Raw genomic sequence first — 19470 nt, 5'->3', positions numbered from 1 at the left:
CAGGCTGGAAAGAGATGAATCTGAAAAGAAAGTGAGGCCCGGGCTTCAGGAGGGCTTTGGTCACTAGGGCCCCGTTTCCCTCCAAAGGTAGAGGCCCTGGAAACGCACAGGGTCTTGGTCCCCTAACCGGGTGCTTCAAGAGGCTTTGCCTGGGCACCCCCTCCCGTCCACCCACTTCGCCTGCGTCGGTCTTCAGCGCCTCGCTCGCAGCCGGAGAGCCTCGCATTGACGCGGGCCCGCGCGTGAGTCAAGCCTGCGTCACGGCGCCCCGCCGCCAGGGTGGCCTTTCGGAAAGCGAGGGAACAGTGCGCGCTGCGCTCCGCCCAGCTCCGTTCCGCTCCGCAGAGCCAGCGCGGCCAGGGCGCGGGGAGGGTGGCACTCGGCCCGGGCCTTCGCAGCCCCACGCATTCCCTCCGCCGCGGAACCTGGGTCCCCGGGCCACTCCCCAGAGCCCCGATCGCGCGGCGGGCGGGATCCGGGCTGGGACTGGCGGTGAGGGAGGGAGTGAGGAGCGAGCCGAGTCGCGTGTATCGGTGTGCGGGTCCCGGGCCCCCAGCCCCGGCAGGGGCCTGTCGCCGCCAGACTCGGGCTGCCCGCGGGAGGGACTGCATCCGCGACCCGTCGGGGACCACAGCTACTCGGCTGGAGTTCAGGGGCCGAGTCTGCAGAACGGCTCACGAGAGACAGGTGAGTCGCCGGCCGTGCCCCACCTGGCTAAACTGGGCCACCGCAACTCTGTCTGTTCCGGCCCCGCCCCAGCCTGGGAGGCTCAAGGACCTAGGTGCGAGGCGGTCCTCCCTGATAATTCGCCAGACCCTGGGCTGGCGCGGGGCTCCTCCCGCCGCTCCAGCCGCCGTTGCTTGGCGACGGAGCCACTGGGTTATGCCAATCCGGCGCATCAAGGGTGCCCAGAGGCTCAAGCACGATTTGGACATGGGCTTCAGCTTCTGGGACTCTGGAGGGCCTCAGCTATCCGGAGATAACCCCCCACAGCTGCAGAGGCAAGCTCCCGCGGAGAACCGGGGAGCAGGCCCGCCCCGCCTCTCCCGCGGGCTGGAACTGCGCGCCCAGGGCGCAATTCCGCGGGGAGTCTCCTGCGCAGCCGGGGACCCCAGCCCCAACCACGGCCTCAGGCCCTTGACCTTGACAGTAACATTGGCAAGAGATGCAGAACGCTCACGCCTGTGATGAATATTTAATTCCCAGGCTAGTCCTTGCCGAATCCAGAGCTGGAGTGGAGTCCTTCCTCCTTTTAGGGAAGCGCATCTGGGAACCGAAAGGGGATGTGCACGGGGGCGCCAATCTGGAGGGGGCGCCGTCTGGGGAGAGAGGCCTGTGCCACATTTATACCTGTGTGCTCAGTGCTCTGAAGCGATGCTCGCAAGGGAGGGCCCACTCCCCAAAGGGCACGGCCGCCTTGGAAGGAAGCCTGCTGTTTCCTTTTAAAGCCCAAGCAGACCCATCAGGGGTTCAGAAGTTCTGAGGCCTCTCACCTACAGAACCCAGTCGCTCTGGAATGGACTTTCTTTTAAAGTTTTTCCTTCCTTCCTTCCTTCCTTCAGTCATTCCTTTCCTTCCTCCCTCCCTCCTTCCTTTCCTCCCTCCTTCCTTTCCTCCCTCCTTCCCCCCCGCCCTCCCTGCCATGGGTCACTTGATGTAGGAAATTTCTAACCACAGCAACCTTTGGTGACAGTTCACCTGTGACCAAGAGGCAAGTGGGGTTGCGTTGGAACCATGGGGGAAAGGGATGAGAAGGAAGATTCTTCTGAAGACTCTGGCCTTGTTAACACGTTTCTCAGAAACTGAGAATTTTCTTGTCATGGCTCCAAGAAAATTCAACCAAAACTTTAGTTAGTGTCTGTCAGGCTTTGCCAGGCTTACTGATGGACACCTGGAGAACAAGGTCAGACTGTGTGAAGGTTAACAATGGGGCTTCTTGTGCCTCATACTGCTTACATTATCCCTTGCCTGGTGAGGTGGGCCCATTTCCCAGGCAGGAAGGGCTTTGAGGTCAAAGACCAGGTTGTCCTTGACCATGGCCCATTTATGGAGTCATCAGAGGCTGTAGCTCCTCAGCCGGCTTTTTCTCTAATGGAACAGCTGTGGCTAGGTAGGTGGTTGAGTTTCAGGGAATCTCTGCTGCTCAGCCTGGAGGGTGACTCAGTGCAGGAGGCAAATCGTGCCTACCAGCTCTGATTGGGAGTTTGTTTAGCCTGAGTCACAGGCAGAGTCGTGTGTGTGTGTGTGTGTGTGTGTGTGTGTGTGTGTGTGTGTGTGTGTCAGCTGTTTGTGAGTTCAATGGAGTTCTTTATCAGGACTCGTGAGCAGGAGTAGCACAAGCCCCAAATGATTTGAGGTCATTGCCAGAGGTGGTCAAGTCCTCAGAGTAGAGTTCAGGCTGCCTGACTGCTGGGCAAGGCCCTCAGTACTGGGGAAAGTGAGAAGCACCATGTATGTGGGGGGTGGGGAGGTGTAGTGTTGAAGGGGAGTCTAGGGGATGTGACTGTGGCCACAGCTGGGCCCAGTCACCCCAACAGGGTGACCTTGGTCAAGTCACCTCTGGAGCCTGTGTTTCAGCAGTTGTAAAGAACATTCCCACAGGTTTAATTTATGTCCAGTGCTGGATGCATAACAGGTATACATCGATGCTATTTTTCCACCCTTCCCTTGTAAGTCTTAACCAGAGGCGATTCTTTCCCCATGCTCTACTCCTGGGCAAGAGAGGGGTGTGGAGTCCGAAGAAGGTGGCAGTGTCTCCCATGTGATTCAGAAGACCCCACAGCTCGGCTTCAAAGGGACCTATTTGCAATCTTCATGACCTCTGAGACACTGGATGGGGGAGTCTGAGCAGAAGCAGAGCTAGTATTGGGGGGGGGTGTGTTTGGGTCTGTTGGATGCCAACAGTCACCTATAATAGCTCCTGGGTGAGACTCCAGCACAGACCTTGACTTCGTGGGATTGTTCATGACTATGGCTTGGCCCCAAGCTGTGGTACCTGCTGGGTGGACGTCAGGCGTCCTTTCTTTTTGAACAGGTCTTGCTATCCTCCTCTCCACCTGTCCTATCCATACTAGAGTTGGGAGTTGCAAGAGAAGTGTTCAGGAGAGGTGAGGCTGGCCTTTCCAGGACAGGGAGGGGAACAGTGGGCCTCCTACTTCCCTGAAGGATCCTGGGCCCTTGCTTCTCCCATTTGTTATGTCTAGACTTGGGGCTGAGCTAAGATGTGTGTACCTCAAGAGTGAAAGAAGTAAGAAGATCCCCCAATGCAGCAAGAAAGAAGCCAGACTGCTGCTGGAACTGTGTGCATGTGTGTGTGTGTGTGTGTGTGTGTGTGTGTGTGTGAAAGAGAGAGAGAGAGAGAGAGAAAGTGTGAGTGTGAGTGTGTGTGTGTGTGTGTTTTATTCACATTCGCTCTGGAATCAGTGCTTTCCTCATTGGATCTGGGAGCACATTCCAAGGATGATGGAGATGGAGATGAGAAGATATTGGAGAAGCAACTCCTTCCCTCCCCTCATACTTCTCTCTCATCTACTTCTGCTGCAGCAGAACCATTCATCATTAAATCCCTTTAAAACTGCTAAGATAAGCAACAGAGATGTTTAAAGGAAAGGTAGATTGGAGCTTTTTTTCTAGACAAGGTCTGTGTTATCACTTGTTCCCAGGCTGGACTGCAAGAAATCCTTACAACCAGTCATCTGGAACACTAGGAGGGGAAAAAAGCCCTGGCTTCTCAGCCCCTATGCCAGCTTCCCCTGACCAACGTGCCAAGCTGCCAGAGGTCAGAAGTCCCAGTCTGGGGTTGTTAGAACAACAGGGGGTCAGTGCTTTCAGAGAAATGGCACTTGTGTGTGCTTTTAGCAGGGGTGAGTGCAGTTCTGAATTCTAGCAGCTTCTACCATCCTTGGCACATGGTGATAACACCCAGTTTTTAAACTGAGGCTTCTGTGCGCTGTGCTAAGTGCTTAATCACGGACCATCTTGTTTAATCTTCACAGCAGTCTCAGGAGACAGATATTGCTGTCTGCAGTTTATAGATGTGGAATTTGAGATTCAGGGAGGTTAAATAATTTGCTCAAGGTCACATAGGTAGCGAGTGGTAACCTGAGAATTGGTACTCAGTTCTGTCAGTTTCCAAACTTCATGTTCTTTACTTCTGTGTGCATGTCTAATAATAAGTTCTTAATAAATGTTTGCCACAATCTAGGCATTTACAAAAAGGGAACTCGTCTATTAACTGGTGGGCTGTTCTTCAAGACAGTGTTCTGGGAAAGGTAGAAATAGACCTCTGTCAGTGGGAAATTGGTAGGAAATAAATAGACCCACATTTTCATGGTTCAGAGAATGTGGTATTTGCTTCCAGGTGGGTTGGGGATCCAGAGAGAGAGATCCCAGGCTCCATCTTGGTGTTTTATTGTCCTGTTCCTGTCTTTCTGTTTTTGAGTTTTACCTCCCAGACTTCATTCCCTTAAAGTTTGTCCATGTAAGCGTTGGTACCCAGAGCAGGGAGAGAAGAGTCAGAGTAGGTTGGATATTGGCTGCACTGAGAACTTCTGCAACTGCAGAATCAAGGATAGCCAGTCACTTATGGGAGTTCTGGTGTGTCAGGTTTCTCTGCTGGACAGTGTGCCAGGGATTTGCAGCAGTTTCTGAAGAGGTCCCAGACCCCAGGGCAAAACTGCTAACACACCAAGGTTATTTACAGCAGCTGCTGGCAGGGGCTGCTCAGACAGATGCTGCTGGCTTCCTGGTATTGTCACACACAGAGCCCACTTTCCTCACTCCTAGGGCTCTGACACTCATGTCCTTGGCTATTCTGGAAAATCTGGCATCTGATTCCTCCTGCCTGTCTGTCTCTTTCCTCTCTGAGAAATCGCCATCCCTGGATGGTGTCCTAGACTGCCTGCCATCTCCAAACCACCTGAGATCTTGGTGGAGAAGTTCCTGTAAGTGAGGGTGGATAACTGGAATGTAGGCATTAATGTTCCCCCACCCCCAGTGGACAGAGAGGACTTCCCAGAAACCCTTGCTTTAGGGGCAGCCATTTTGTGGAAATGCAGTCTGTTGATAATTCTCTTTTTTCCTCCCCTTCCTCCCATGAGTAATTTTTTTTTATTAAGACATTCATCTCTGGGAAAATCCAGTGATTTAAAAAGACATAATTAGATATTCATTGTATACAGAAACTCACATGTGAGAACATATGTTCAGATGCAATATGAATTACTGTACTAAATTAGTCTCATGTTCGGAATCAAGTATGTTTTGAGAGAATAATTCTGGGTCAAATGACTCTTAGGCTACTTGAGTGCCCAACTTAGGAGTTGAGGCTTCAAGCCCTGTTCTGTGGCTTTTATGCAGGGGTAGTAAGGCACACTGAGTGCCAGAGAAACAAATGTCCCAGATTTGCTGCACTTGTCCCACTGAGCTGTCACACTGCCTTCCAGAACCTTCCCAGCAGTTCATCTGAAGATAACAAGTTGCCTCTCACTCTATTCCATCATTTCTAATTGCTGGTTTAATTAGAATTTCTGCTGGATTCTGTGCACCACAAATTTGCCACCCATTCTTTTGTTTGCAAATAGAATTCATTGGTTCACACCCTCCAATCCTGCCGGTTGAATTTTTCTCTTTATTTCTAAGACTCTTTGTGGTTTTAAATCCCATGTGAGCTGCACACAGGGCAAGAACGCTGTTCCCTAAACCCACGTTGCAAGAGATGTGAACGTCATGCAGTAGAATAGCAGCAGGTCTGCCAGGTAAGTGGCAGGACTTGGGGACTTCTCTCCCCAAGGTCTACTGGAAGAATAGCAGATGCTCCTGTGTTGGGCAAGTGCTGGCTCCCAGAATGGCCAGTGGGCGCTGTCCACGGTCCTGCCACACCACTGAGGCCATCTGCCTGCTAGCAATCTGGAGAATCCTTAGGACAGCCAGAAGGAATCTTTTTGACAGTGCCCTAAATTGTATTATGTAGTTAGTTCTAGAGAGAGACCCAGTTGACTAAGGAAGCTCTGGACCTCAAGGAGAAATGGTGGTAGATGGGCTTGTTCCACTGCCGAATGGCATTTTGCAAGGCCACCAGTGCTGGAGGGGTAACATAGTCCACAAACCATGATCCTGCATTTCTCGGAGTAGCTGGGCAGGTTGGGGAGGGAGAGGGTGGTATGGCCTTCTCCATTTACCCCCATGTGCCAGACTAGTGTGGGTGTCATGACATGCAAAAGATAGGAAAGAAAAAGAGCTCTAGAGTTTTGTGGGTCACAGTTGAATCCCCACTCTTGCATTTCATGGCTGGGACGTCTTGTGTATGATGGGTAGACTCTCTTAGCTTAGGCTTCTGCAGCAGTAAAATGAGGATTACATTTAATCTCACATTGTTGGGAGGATCACTAACACCTATGAGCATAGTAGGTCTTTCTTGTGACTTGTTTCAAGGAGGAGTGCCTTCCTGCCTAACCCTCTGCAAACCTGCCCCAAGGGCTGCCAAGGAAAGACACACAGGAAAGAGGCACCATGTGGGGACTGTAATTAAGGATTTCTGATCACTATCCCTTCAAGTGCTCTTTAGCAGTCCCTTAGTAACTAGGGTAATTGGACACCCTTGGTCCCTTCTGTGTCTCTCTCAGATGAGAGAAAATAGTGGCATTAAGAAAATCCAGGTCAGAGGATCTGGGTAGATGCTATGAGGACTCATCTGTCACATGGTGAGCCCCTCCTGGATGAAGAAATGGGAGTAAGGCCTCCACTCATTGCTCTTAAACTTTTGTTTTCACATCAGATTTTTAAATTTTTCTTTTTAATTGGTAGACTCTCATGGGTCCTCTGCCTGTCTAGGCATGGTATGCATACCCTTCAACACCTTGGAGCTCTGTTCCCCTCTTTTGTCAAAACCTTGGCCTCATCCAGCAGCCTCGTCCAGGTCATCACGTCTCACCTTCCCTCCCAGTTTCTTCACTTGTTGAACTAGAAGCAGGCAGTGATCCCTTTTTAAATAGTTGGGTCATATCCAACCCCTGCTCAAAAACTTCTAAGAGCTTCTTATTGGTCTAGGAAGAAAACCCAAATGCTTTCCGTGGCCTATGAGTCCTGCTTGCGCTGAACACTGTCTTCTTGTCTCAACTCCTCCATTTTCCCTTGCTCAAGGTGCTCTAGGCATGTGACCCCTTCTTTCTCTTCCTTGTTCTTACCAAGCATTCTGGTTCTGCTTTGGGGCCTTTGCACTTTTCTGTTTCCTTTGCCCTGAATGCTCTTCCAGGATATCTGCATGGCTCATTCTTTCACTCTATTCAGATTACTGTGTCATTTTATCAGAGCATGCTTCCTTTGTCTTTTTTGGTGCTGGGGTTTGAACCTCTCTATATCTTGTTGCAACGCTGGCCACTCTGTCCCCTCATACTCTATGTTGTATATTATATATGTACTTGACCTTCTGCACTAAAATAAAAATTCTATAGGTCAGGAACATTGTCTGCTCTTCTCTCTGCTATACTAGAACAGAGCCTGACACACAGCATAAAACTAATATATGTTGAAAGAAGTAAAAGAAGGAAGGAGGGGAGAAAGTAGAAGGGGTTTTAAAAGCCCATGTTTTAGCAGTGGCTCTAATATATAGGAGTCTGGCCTCCACTTCTGTTTTCAACTCAAGAGGACACTGAGAGCATCTGGAGTGTTGAGCATTTGGATCACCTGTTTGCCTCACCAGTCTAGGGGCTCCTGTGCATTGTGGTATAGCAGGGGGATGTGCCTGTCTTCCTGGTTGAACTCAATTCCCCTCTGTCCTCCCCACCTGAAGAGGGCAGCTAGTGCTGGCTTATGGAGTGGCCCCTGAGGGCCTGGTCTCAGGTGAGCACAGCCCTCAAGTTATATCATCTTGCACTCAAGACTTAGGAGCTGTCATACCATCTTTTCAGGTCCAGAGGCTGAAACCAAGACAGGGTATACTTTTCCAAAGGCTCATTACTGGTAAATGGCAAAGTAGAGTGACTGAAATTCAGGTTTTCTTGGCTCTAAATCCTATGATCTTTCTGTAATAGAGCAAGGTTCAGAGTCAGATTCCAGAGTCAGACCATGTCAGTTGACAAGTCAAACATGTCAGTGTGCCCATGGACTGGGTTGGTTCATTTCATGGATTCCAAAATACATGTTTTTGCACATTGCCACACCTTAAAACTAGGTCATATTGTGCAGTCAATGGTCATTTCGAAATAACAGTTGGTCTGAGGCAGGGGTGACTTAACTTGGGTGAAAACCTTTGATGGACCCTTTCTAGTAAATTCAAGAAAGTGCCAGGGGCAAAAGGATCTTCAGTTCAATGAAATATAGGCAGTGGATCTCTTGAAACCTCCACTTCTTCCTTTGTAAAATGGGATTAGCAGGGGTAGTTCCCTAATATAATTACTGGAGGGATGATAGGAGATAAGGCTGTAGGGTGCTGAGCACAGTGACTGTAACAGAAGGGGTACTCAAGCAGTGTGGCTGTGTGCTGCCGTCATGATTTTTATGATTGCTATACTCTACTCTGCCCTCAGAAGTTCTGCAGGATTAGGCTCAGTGCCTAATTCTAGCACAAGAGCGAATGCATGCTGGTGGGGGCACTGTGTGGACCTTGCTTACGTACTGAGCACACATTGCCCTCTCATGAAATGGCAAAATGGAACCAAAGGAGCTTGTTTGCACTGGCCACACCTACATCCCCCAGTGCCAGTTCCTCCCTCTCTGGACCATCTGCCCTGCTCTTGCTTCTTTTCCCCCTTGACTAAGAAAAAATATCAACCACAGAGAGCACATTCAGCCAATATGACAGGCTGAGTCCTTCACCCGATTTGCTGTTGGGAACCATCCCACCAGTCCCCTTAGCATGCTCTGTGCCAGACTGTGCCCATCCAGTTTATTTCTCTGAGATGATGATTGACCCTGTCTATAAAATGGGCAAGGTGGAGCACAAATACTGTGTCCTTTATTTATTGCTTTTGCTTATTTATTTATGAACTTTATTTCTTGGTGATAGTGGGATTTGGAGTTAGGGCTTCATGCTTGCTAGGAAGGTCTCTACCACTAGGGCCATGCCTCCAGACCTTTATGCTTTAGTTATTTTTGAGTAAGGGTCTCACATTTGTGCCTGGCTGGCTGGGACCACAATCTTCCTATTTACACTCCCCACCTAGCTGGGATGACAGGTTCATGCCACCACACCCAGCATATTGAGACTCGTTGAAATAGAGTCTCAATAACTTTTTTGCCTAGGCTGGCACTGAACCACGATCCGATCCTTCCATCTCTGCCACCTGATTAGTGAAGATTACAGGTGTGACAAGGAAGGGGTGAGGATAGGTAAGACACGTAAAAAACTAGCTAGCATTTGTTGCCCTTAACGCAGAGAAACTAAAGCAGATACCTTAAAAGCAACTGAGGCCAATAGGAAAAGGGGACCAGGAACTAGAGAAAAGGTGAGATCAAAAAGAATTAGCCTAGAAGGTAACACACATGCACAGGAAATTAATGTGAGTCAACTCCCTGTATAGCTATCCTTATCTCAACCAGCAAAAACCCTTGTTCCTTCCTATTATTGCTTATATTCTCTCTACAACATAATTAGAAATAAGGGCAAAATAGTTTCTGCTGGGTATTGGGTGGGGGAGAGGGAGGGGGTGGAGTGGGTGGTAAGGGAGGGGGTGGGGGCAGGGGGGAGAAATGAACCAAGCCTTGTATGCACATATGAATAATAAAAGAAAAATGAAAAAAAAAAGATTACAGGTGTGAGCCACCATGCCTAGTCCACTGGCTCCTTTAAAGGAAGCAAAAAGTCATTGAATGATGGCCATTTTCTTGGTGTGCTTTAACTTTTAAACTGTCACTTGAGGCATCCTTGGAGCATGACATGCTCTTGGGATCAGAATATTGCTCAGAAAATTACATCAGATTGTAGAAATTTGGGGGAGTTCAAAATGCTTTAGTTTGCTCATGCACTCATTCAATTCACTCATACCATATTTATTGAGCACACCAGAATTTGGCTTTATCAATTAAGATTGAAATGGGAGACCACCACACAAACCTGACAAATCTGTGAAATGGATCAGAAAATTACCACCTCATATTTGACTTCTCTTTCTCCTTCCACCCATGCGGTGACCAGATGCAGTAGGTAGGTAAGTGATGTTCCCTGTCTACAGATGAATGAGGAACAGAAGGCTGTATTCCAAGTGCTGGGAGTCCTTAGAGCTGTTCTTGTAGAGCTTTCGGTGCCTCTCTGGTTAGTTCTGATTGCTCTTCCTGCCTGCCTCTTTATTCCAAAGGCGAAGCCACCAGTTGGGATTTCAGCTTGGGAACAAGGTTGTTCTTGAAGGATGAGAAGGCAGGGATACTAGAAGATCTGTAAGATAACCTGTGTGAGCCAGGCCCTGGCTGGTCAAGGAGCAGTGATGGGTGGACATATAGCCGAATGCACTTTGGTTCTTGCCTTCGAGGAGCTTCCTGTCTGGAAAAGGAATCAGGCACGTGAACAACTGGCTGCACCAGAAAGCCTAATGATGAGAGCGTAAGACAGTTTTACAAGGAGCGTGCTGAGAAGGGACGATAATGCTTACTCCAGGATCTGAGGAAGGTGTCTCGGAGGTGAGGAGATAGGCCTAGAAGGCTTCCCGAGGCAAGGAATGGAGGAAGGTTTCTGAAGAGGGAGTGGTGAGTGCTGGGGAGGAAGCGGAAGCCAATGCTGCCGTGGAGGTGGAGGTGGCCAAATGTCTTGGAAAGAGCTGTGGGTTCTCTTCAGCAAGCAGTGGGAGTGGGCGACATGATATTTTCAACAGATGCCTCTGAAGGCAACATGTAGGATGTCTGATAGAAGTGAGTAGGGAGCCTGCCACTGGTGTTTAGCCAGAGAGAAGACCGCAGGAGAGCAAGAGGGGTCAGACAGGACTGAGCTAAACACATTGACAGGACTTTGTGGCACTTGGATGGGGACAAAGGAGGGAGAAAGGGAGAATGGTGCTGGATTTCCTGCCTGGGAGAGAAAGTCTGTGTGTCCTGGGAAGGAAAGTCCCAAGGACAGCAGTCACCAGGTTATGGCCAGGTAGATCCTGTCGGGAGTGACTTGCATAGGTGACTATCAGAGATTTTGACAAACAGATTAAAAATAATTTGGAGGACAATTTTTTGTCTCTGGTAGCAGTCTTATCTGTTTGGGGCTCAGAGGAGGCCCAAAGGCTCTGAGGTAATTAGGGAAACTGTTGGGGCCACAATCACTTGTCATGTGTAAATCAGGAAGCTGTTAGGTATGCTCTGAGGGCTGGGAACCTGGCCATGTTTCCTCCTCACCAGCGGGTATTCTTGAACTAGACCTTGGCCTTGAAGCCCAAGTGGGCATTCTCCCACTGCTTCTCAGCAGCTCTTCCTGCCTGCCATAGTGTAGAGGTTTCTTTCTCTTCATGATGGCTGGGTCACACCAAGGACCACAGACCTGAAGGTGGCAGAGTTGGGCACACCCTGGGGCTGGGTAAAGCAGGCCCCATGGACTCTGTAGTGGTGTTGACTGCTGGCCTTTCCAAAGATGGCAGTGTCTCCCCTCAGCTACCCTAGAGAGTTTGTCCCTTGAATGACCTGACACAACCTTCCTGAGCAGGAGACACATCAGAACCAGAGGTGGTGGTCGGGGAGGGGGTGGTGGTGGTGGCTGACCTCAATATCCTTCCCAGAATGACCTCTCTCCCCATCTCCTGCAGCTGTGGGATTGGGGGCTCCGGGCACGGCCCTGGTCTCAGGGCAAAAGCAGCCACACCTATCCCCTGAGCTGAGTGCCACACGCTGCATTTGAAAAGTTGTGGAGCCGTCGGCACTCTGGCAGGAGATATTTTTATCTGTCTGCCTCCTAGTCGCACTATTTTTTTCTTCCTTTGAAGAAGAGTCACAGTTCACTGCTCAGTCTTGCTTCTCTCACATGAGCTATTCTGAGCTGTGAGCCGCCCGGGTTGCTAAGTGACAAGATGGCACCCAGGCTTGCTCAGCATTTGAGTCCCTCTGCATTGTGCTTTAAGTAAGTAATGGAGGCACTCCTTCAGAGAGCACCATGCAACTTCATCATCTGATGCACAGCTCGTGAAAGCAACTTTACAACCCACCCCAGCTACTACAGGGGGCATAATTAGAGTAGGTTGAGCTGGCTGTCAACACCTCCCCATGGCGCCACAGCAGGCTCTCAGCTGACAGAGGGTGGCAGGACAGACAGAGAACCTGCTGTACCTAATGTGTGGTGCTGGTGATGCCTGACTCACACCCACTTACAGGAAGGGCACTGGCTGGACATTTGGTGGCACTGAAAGGGGCCTTGGAGGTCATCCATACCCATCCATTTACACATGGGAAACTGAGGTCCAGGGAGCATAGAGTATGGTGTCAATTTTTATAACTGATTAATGCCTGGATCATGGGCTGGCTCTATGGGGGAGGAGTCACCCCATCTGGGTTCTTCTTTGATCCTGGTGCTTGTCCCAGGATATACTTTGGGGCCTTTGGCTGGGTTCACTTTACATTGCTAACTCTGGTCTGAAACTTGGCCTTTCACAGGCACATCGACTTTAGGCTTCAGGGAACTGGGCCTGAGGGTGGGCAGAGGGAAGGAGGGTTGTTCTAAGTTGCTGCCCCTTTGAAGAAGCAGTTCAGCCTGGAGAATGAGAGGGCACAGGAGCAGGAGACCTGCATGGTGTGAGCCATGGTTGTGCCACACAGGATCTGGGCACCCCCATCTGTAACCCAGAGTGAAGGCAGCTTCCTACTTACTCCCCTGGGCTGGGCTGGGCTTGGGTGGAATTCCAATGTGAGCCCAAGAAGAGGAGCATTTGTGAGCGCCTCCCAGGGGCCTGTAGCTCTGGGACTGCCTGGCTGTCCTCCCCAGCATTGTGAGGGGGCACTTTAACATCCCTCTGGAACGGATGAGGAAACTGGAGTCTAGGCAGTTGGTACACAGTGAAGCAGGGATTTGAACCTAGGCTGAATGAGCTGTACCAGAGGTGGTTGAATAGTTTCAAATGATTGCAAATACTATGTATGAGCTATATTTTTAAAAATAATAAGGCTAAACTTTTCACACAAGGCCTTATTTTTATTAATAATAATATTACCAATTTTTGGATCCACATCTGGAGCTCATGGCCTTTACCTGGCTTTTGGGGCACTGGGGTGTGGTGAGTGGCAGGATTTTGTGGGGTGCTGGCCAGCAGCCTCAGGAGGGGCCAGTTCTCACAAACAACAGTGGCCATTTCTGAGTACTTGCCTAGCAGGCACAAGGCCCTGAGTTCAATCCCCAACTCTGCAAAAAGAAAAGTGGACATTTCTAAAATGGGCCAAATGCTTCTCTACTCCCCACTTCCACACCTACTTTGAACTCACTTTGTCCCTTCCTGAACTTCCTGAGGAGAAGGAGGGGGTTTATCTGACCAAGTATAAATACGAGGACTTACATATTTTAAATGAATAATGGTAAATAGCTCCCATTTCACATCTTAATTGACAAAGCCAAATTCTGGTGTGCTCAATAAATATGGTATGAGGGTGTTGAGTTGGGCAATTGTTAGGGTACCTTGAGTGTTAATTTCTTGGAATCTGACTCTACTGTCACCTGTGCATAATCACTGGGTGGTGAATATAGTCACGATTGCAGCCTAGTTCCTCAGTCTGCAGGGTTACACCAGCAGTTTGCATGGGTGCTTCTGGCCCTGACCCTGCAGTGCAGGACACATGTATGCATCAGTGACACTGGGGAGAAGGAGAAGCTCATGCAGCACTGAGCAAGGCCCGGTGGTTGCCCGGATGCTGCTGTAGGTGTCCTTCTCTAGCTTTCCAGAATGCACAACCTTTGTCTGTGAGTCCTCCTACCTTAAAATGGTGCTTTTTAGTTGTCAGCCCTTTCTCATGTTGGTGACTAGAGCTGTCACTCATCTGACTTTTTATGGGAAAACATGCTTCAATTATTGGTCAGCTTTAAGATGAATTCTGCAGACTGGTAGGAACCCCCCTTGATTTTCTCCACTTGTGGCTTGATGATCAGTAAGTCAGACCTAATGCATTGCAGAAGATTCTGATTAAGTCCTGTTGTAGGCAGACTAGCTGGAGAGAGGCTCTGAGTCAAGGCACCCCAGTGAATACAGTTCCCATAGGGACCCCAACCCTTCTCCCCAGCCCTAATCTCTAGCAAAAACTCTCACTGTGAGCCAGCAGGGAGGAGGAGGTACCCAGGCAAGCAGCCCTTACATATGCCTTAGTTTTCCACTATATGAGAGCTCTGGGGACAGGGACCTGCTGGGGTGGGGGTGGAGGGCTCATCCTGACGGCCCAGGGCAGAACAAGACCTCCCCCACTGCACAATTCCCAGGGGCTCCCTTCACTTGCACACAGCATGGGCAACACAGCAGCCTCAGGGTGGGGGACAGCTGAAGGGTACACAGACACACAAGTGCCACCTTGGGGACACCCTTCAGGAGACTATGAAATGTTCTGCTGATACATCGTAGAGTTCCAACAGAGTTTCTTATGAGGAATTTTGAGCTCCTTTAGGCAGGCTGTCTCTGTCCCAGTTTCTCTAAGGCTCAAGTCCCGGTTCTTCTAAGGCCCAAGACCCTGAGGTATTTTTTTAATTGTTGTTGTTTTGAGGCAGTGTATCACTATGTAGCACAAGTTGGCCTCAAACTCGATCTTCCTGCCTCAGCCTCCCAAGTTCTGGGATTACGGACATGTACCACCATGCCCTGCTGACCCTAGGGGTCTTATTCTTGGGATGGGAGAGAGCACTTGCCCTTGAATGAGGAGGGCAGGGACGTGTCACCTGCTAACGTGGTCCATAGCCTGGCCTGGGGAAGTCTAGCCAGTCCCCCACACTAGCATGGACAGTCACCATCTGCTAGGCCCTTGAGGCTTTATCATACATGTAACATCCTGGCTAGCTAGGTCTCCTCAAAAGTCAGATCTTTGCAGGAGTCAGCCAGGAGGTCTGGGTCAAAGTCCAGCAGGAAGGGCGGCCCTGTGCCCTTCTGCCGCACAACGACCTTGCCTGTGTTGTTCAGGTGGTACAGCCATTCCGGGAGGGAGGAGAACGAACTGAGCCTGACTGCCAGACAGCTTGTTCCCTTAATAAAGTAATTACAGAGTGGCTAATTTACATCCCTAGAAAGATGCAGGGCAATGGTAGAGTGGTGTGTGTGTGTGTGTGTGTTTAATTTTAAATCCTCAGCCTTGCCTAAAGGAGGAGGTACCTTGAAATACAACAGAACGTTCAGATTGTTCAAAGAACTCATTTTCTCAGTGCTTTCTTTCTTTAAGGGAAAGAGAATGAGGACTGGCAGGAGCCGGGGAGGGTTCTGCCTCCCCTGCCTGTGTTGTGCAGACATTATCTGCTGTAAAAATGTCGCTAAAGGATGGACGACCAGCTCTTGGCTGCAGTGGCCCTCAGATAATGTCACTGCTGAGCAATGACCCAGGATTTGTTGGCACCAAGCAAATGCTTCTAGGTCTCTGGTGCCAGAATCCTTAGCTGAGCCTGGGGCAGCTGCTCCTGCCAGGGAAATGAAGGGGCCTTAGTATCTGGTGTCCAGGGGCCCTACAGTGAGGGAGCTAGACCTTTTTTTGGAGGTAGGGGGAACAAATGTTAATGTCCTCCTTAAATCACCTGGGGATCCTGAAAAAATGCAGAAAATGATTCAGTAGGTCAGGGGCAGGCCTGAGAGTCTGCATTTCTGCCAAACTCCTGGTAAAGCTTCTCATCCATAGACTGCATTTTGGGGGTGGGGGAGAGCAGGTATTGGGGATTGGATTTAGGGCCTTGCACTTGCTAGGACTGGAGCCATGCATTCCTCCTTCTGCTTTTTTTTTTGTTTTTGAGCTAAGATCTGGCTACCTTTGCCTAGGTTGGCCTCAAACCACCATCTTCCCTGTAATCCCTATGTAGCTGGGATTACAAACATGCACCACCATGCCCAGCCCGCCGGCTACATTCTGAGTAGAAAGACCCTAGAGAAGACAGACACTGGCTTCCTAGGGTGCTCCCAAGTGGCTTTGGCTAAATACAGCACAAGAGGGGTGGCTATCCTGGAAGGGAAAGGCTGGAGGGGGAGGTGCTCCAAAGAGTCTTGAACATGGTAAGCTTGATGATAGTTGTTAACCCTTTATTTGTTTTGGTGTATGGTATTGCCTGTTTTGCTCTTTAAATTTACCTTTCTCACGATGCTCAGGTAAGGTCTCTGGGAAAACTGCACTTAGACCTTGAACCCCTCAGCAGGCACCCTGACGGGGAGCCCCTTCACCAGCCTTGAGGGTGTAAAAGTGGATTGTATCCACTTTAGGATCCCCACCACCCTTCCCTGCTGTGATCAGCTAACACTCTCCTGCCCACCTGGTTGCACAGGTTCCTGGATGAGAAGGAGCTGACAGCAGCGGGGTCCCACCTTCTCTGTGTGCAGGGGAGCAGGGCTGCAGAGCCCCTGTGGCACCCATGCCGAAGAACAGCAAGGTGACCCAGCGTGAGCACAGCAATGAGCACGTCACCGAGTCAGTGGCTGACCTGCTGGCCCTTGAGGAGCCTGTGGACTATAAGCAGAGCATACTGAATGTGGCCGGCGAGGCAGGTGGCAAGCAGAAGGTAGCAGAGGAGGAGCTGGACGTAGAGGACCGGCCAGCCTGGAATAGCAAGCTGCAGTACATCCTGGCCCAGATTGGCTTCTCTGTGGGCCTTGGCAACATCTGGAGGTTCCCCTATCTGTGCCAGAAAAATGGAGGAGGTAAGAAGCAGCCCTGCTTGCATCAGGGTGCCCTGAAAATGGGCTAGGCTGAGGGTGAAAAGGAGCCCCCGCTTTGCTGAGGCAGCACTGGAGCCCTGGTAGGTGAGAGTGAGGATTTCAGAGTAAGACTTGCAAGAAAAGCCTTATGGTTGCTCATAGCTATCAAGAAGCTCTGGCCCAGACTACCTGAGTCCGGATCCTAGCCTGGCCAGTCCGCTGGGATCTAGTACAAGTTGCTGGACCTCTCTGTGCTTCTCAGTGCCTTACCAGTAAATTGAAGAAATACTGGCTCCTGAAGGATTAGGTGAGCTTTACACACATGCCTGGCCAGCAGTAAAGAGCACCTGTTGGCTGTTATTATCAGTGCTGAACACTGTTCTAAGCACTTAATGGATTTTAGGCTCAAACTTCTGAAACTGCTGTTGCCTGAGCATCTTGGAGCAACCACAAGTCCAAGCTCACGTGGTTCATCCATCAAATCCTCCCAACAACTTATGTGAGGAAGGAGTTATCATGGTCTCAGTTTACAGTCTGCAAAACCAAGGCTAGGGAACTTTTTCAAGGTCTTGTGGGATCAAAGTTTCAGCTAGTGACAAAGGCAGCATCTGACAGGACACTCGCACCCCGGCCTGCACACTTCATACCACACCTCTTGCCTTCCTGTAGGGGATTGTGTGCTGCTCTGGGATGCAGGTCAATCCCTCTATCAGCATCCCCAAGGCAGGTAGCGTCCCCCAGGCATTGTCTTCCCAGTAACTGGATGCAAACTAGGATTTTCCAAAGGCAGTCTGCTTTGAAACCATGGACAACTTACTGAAAATCTAGAACCACTCCCCGCCAAGCCCAGCCTCTGCTCCTGGGAAAGCTAGCCAGGAGGGAGTTTCCGGGCTCCTGACTCTCCTACCTTGGGACAGCCACACTCCAGTCTGTTGGGTGACCACAGCTTTGAAGGCATTTTTAACCCAGCTCCCATCCTCCCCCGCTCTGAGGGATTCCTGACATACAGCCTCTCCAAAAATGCAGCCCCACTAAGGGCCCTTCTCTCCTCTCTAGGACATATTCTCTGCCTGATTCAGAAGGCGAGGTTTGGGTGGGGGAGGCTCTGGCTTCAGACTGCTTGAGTTCAAATCCCAGCCTGACCAGTCAGCTGGGATCTAGTACAAGTTTGTATTAAAGGGCAGGTCAGGAGAATGCCCAGCAGAGTCTGTGTGACAGTTAGGCCTGAGGCTTCCATCTTTCCCTTCTCACTCAGTATATTCACCATCACCACTAGGTCACTTTGCATAAAACTCATTTTCTCTTCACAACATCCCTGTGAGAGAGATGTATGGGGTCTAAGCATATGAACTGGTATTTTTGTAAGCCAAAATGGTCATATCTTAGCAATTTCATATGGTTCTACATAATATTTTCATCCTCTTTGTAGAGATGACAAAATAACACCATAGATAGGTCAAGAAATTTGCCTAAAGTCATACAGTAAATCACACAGCCAGGATTCAAGCTTGAGAGGTCTGACTCCAGGATCTTAGCTCCTTCTCAATGGGCTGAGGCCAAGGTGGTTTTTAAGCCCCTGGAATAAACCCAGGGTTTGCCAAAATTGAGGTGCCGAGTATAGAGTAAGACATAGATAGATCCAGGGAACCTCAGAGAGCCTGGATTCCACTCCTCTCTTGCCTCTTTCCATTAAATTCCTAATGCCCTCAATGGTGCCCTTAGCTATTTAGAGCTGTGACTGCCAAAAGCCATGAAAACATCAAAGGAAATCCAGTTGTGCCTCCAAGCTGTATTTTCTAAGGTGGAAGAGGGTGCTATTGAATTTCCAAATAATTTCAACAAAGGTTGATGTCCAAAAGTATGAATTCTGCTCACCTAGACTGGATACAGCACCTGGTTGGCTGGGCATTGGCATGGTTGAGAGGCCTGCAGTCTGGTCAGCACTCTGTGGACTGGTTGGGAGGACAGAGCTGGTGTGGCATAAGGCTGGCCCCCAGTCTTTGCTACAGCATTACTCTTGGAGGCGTTCCCCCGTTCTCTGCAGAGAGGAGAAAGCATTCATAGAACATTCCAACCTACTTTGCTGACACCCTGAAATCTCGCAGGTCTTGCTCTCAAGGACACCAGGGAAAAAATACAGAGCTAGCAAGGAGGCTGCTTCCCTGTGCCTTCCAGTGGCAGATTGCTTATCTCTGCTTCCATCTCCCTACCCAAGACCAGGAAGCTGAGTTAAAGACAAACGCAGAGGTTTATATCTGTGGTACTTGGGTCATCCCTCCTTTGAGCACCGTGATGAGGCTGCTTGTTAGTGACATGTTGAATGTATGTGTGGGTGGGTAATAAATAGATACTGCTGCATAAGGCTGGGTTGGTGGCCTCCCCTGGGAGTCTTTCCTGATTAGCTCCATTGGACCCTGGCTTGTCCCTCGGTCTGTATGTGCTCAGTTGTGCCTGTGTGACGAGTCCCACTACCCATGTGAATCTGAGACTCCTGCCTCCCAGCAGACCGTGAGCTCCCTCAGGATGGCATCGGTGCCTTCTGCTACCCCAACATTCCCCCCCCATGCCTGTGCCTGGCACAGAGAAGTACACGACTGATTATTGCCAAGTGCCAGGTTTTGTGCCCAGGAGATACCTGCCCCCGGAGTTTACTGGCAGATTAGGCACATGGAGGGGAACGTGTTAAGAAGATGAGGTGTTAAGAAGTTATGGGGCA

The 19470-nt window shown here is 50.0% G+C and overlaps 1 protein-coding gene across 2 annotated transcripts in view; it reads left to right on the top strand.

Annotated features, from left to right (window-relative positions):
- The first annotated feature begins 277 nt into the window (after nt 1-277).
- Nucleotides 278-19470, top strand: part of Slc6a17 (solute carrier family 6 member 17) — a 48753-nt gene continuing 29560 nt past the window's right edge. For both annotated transcript variants that reach the window (XM_074050798.1, XM_074050797.1), the window contains exons 1-2: nt 278-687; nt 16385-16757. In XM_074050798.1, the coding sequence (XP_073906899.1) occupies nt 16472-16757 (286 nt within the window). In that variant the 5' untranslated portion in view covers nt 278-687; nt 16385-16471. The remainder of the gene's footprint in view (nt 688-16384; nt 16758-19470) is intronic.

Source organism: Castor canadensis, chromosome 12, assembly GCF_047511655.1.
Source record: "Castor canadensis chromosome 12, mCasCan1.hap1v2, whole genome shotgun sequence".
NCBI lineage: Eukaryota > Metazoa > Chordata > Mammalia > Rodentia > Castoridae > Castor > Castor canadensis.
Note: the sequence above shows the minus strand (reverse complement) of the source record. Positions and strands in the feature narration are given on the sequence as shown.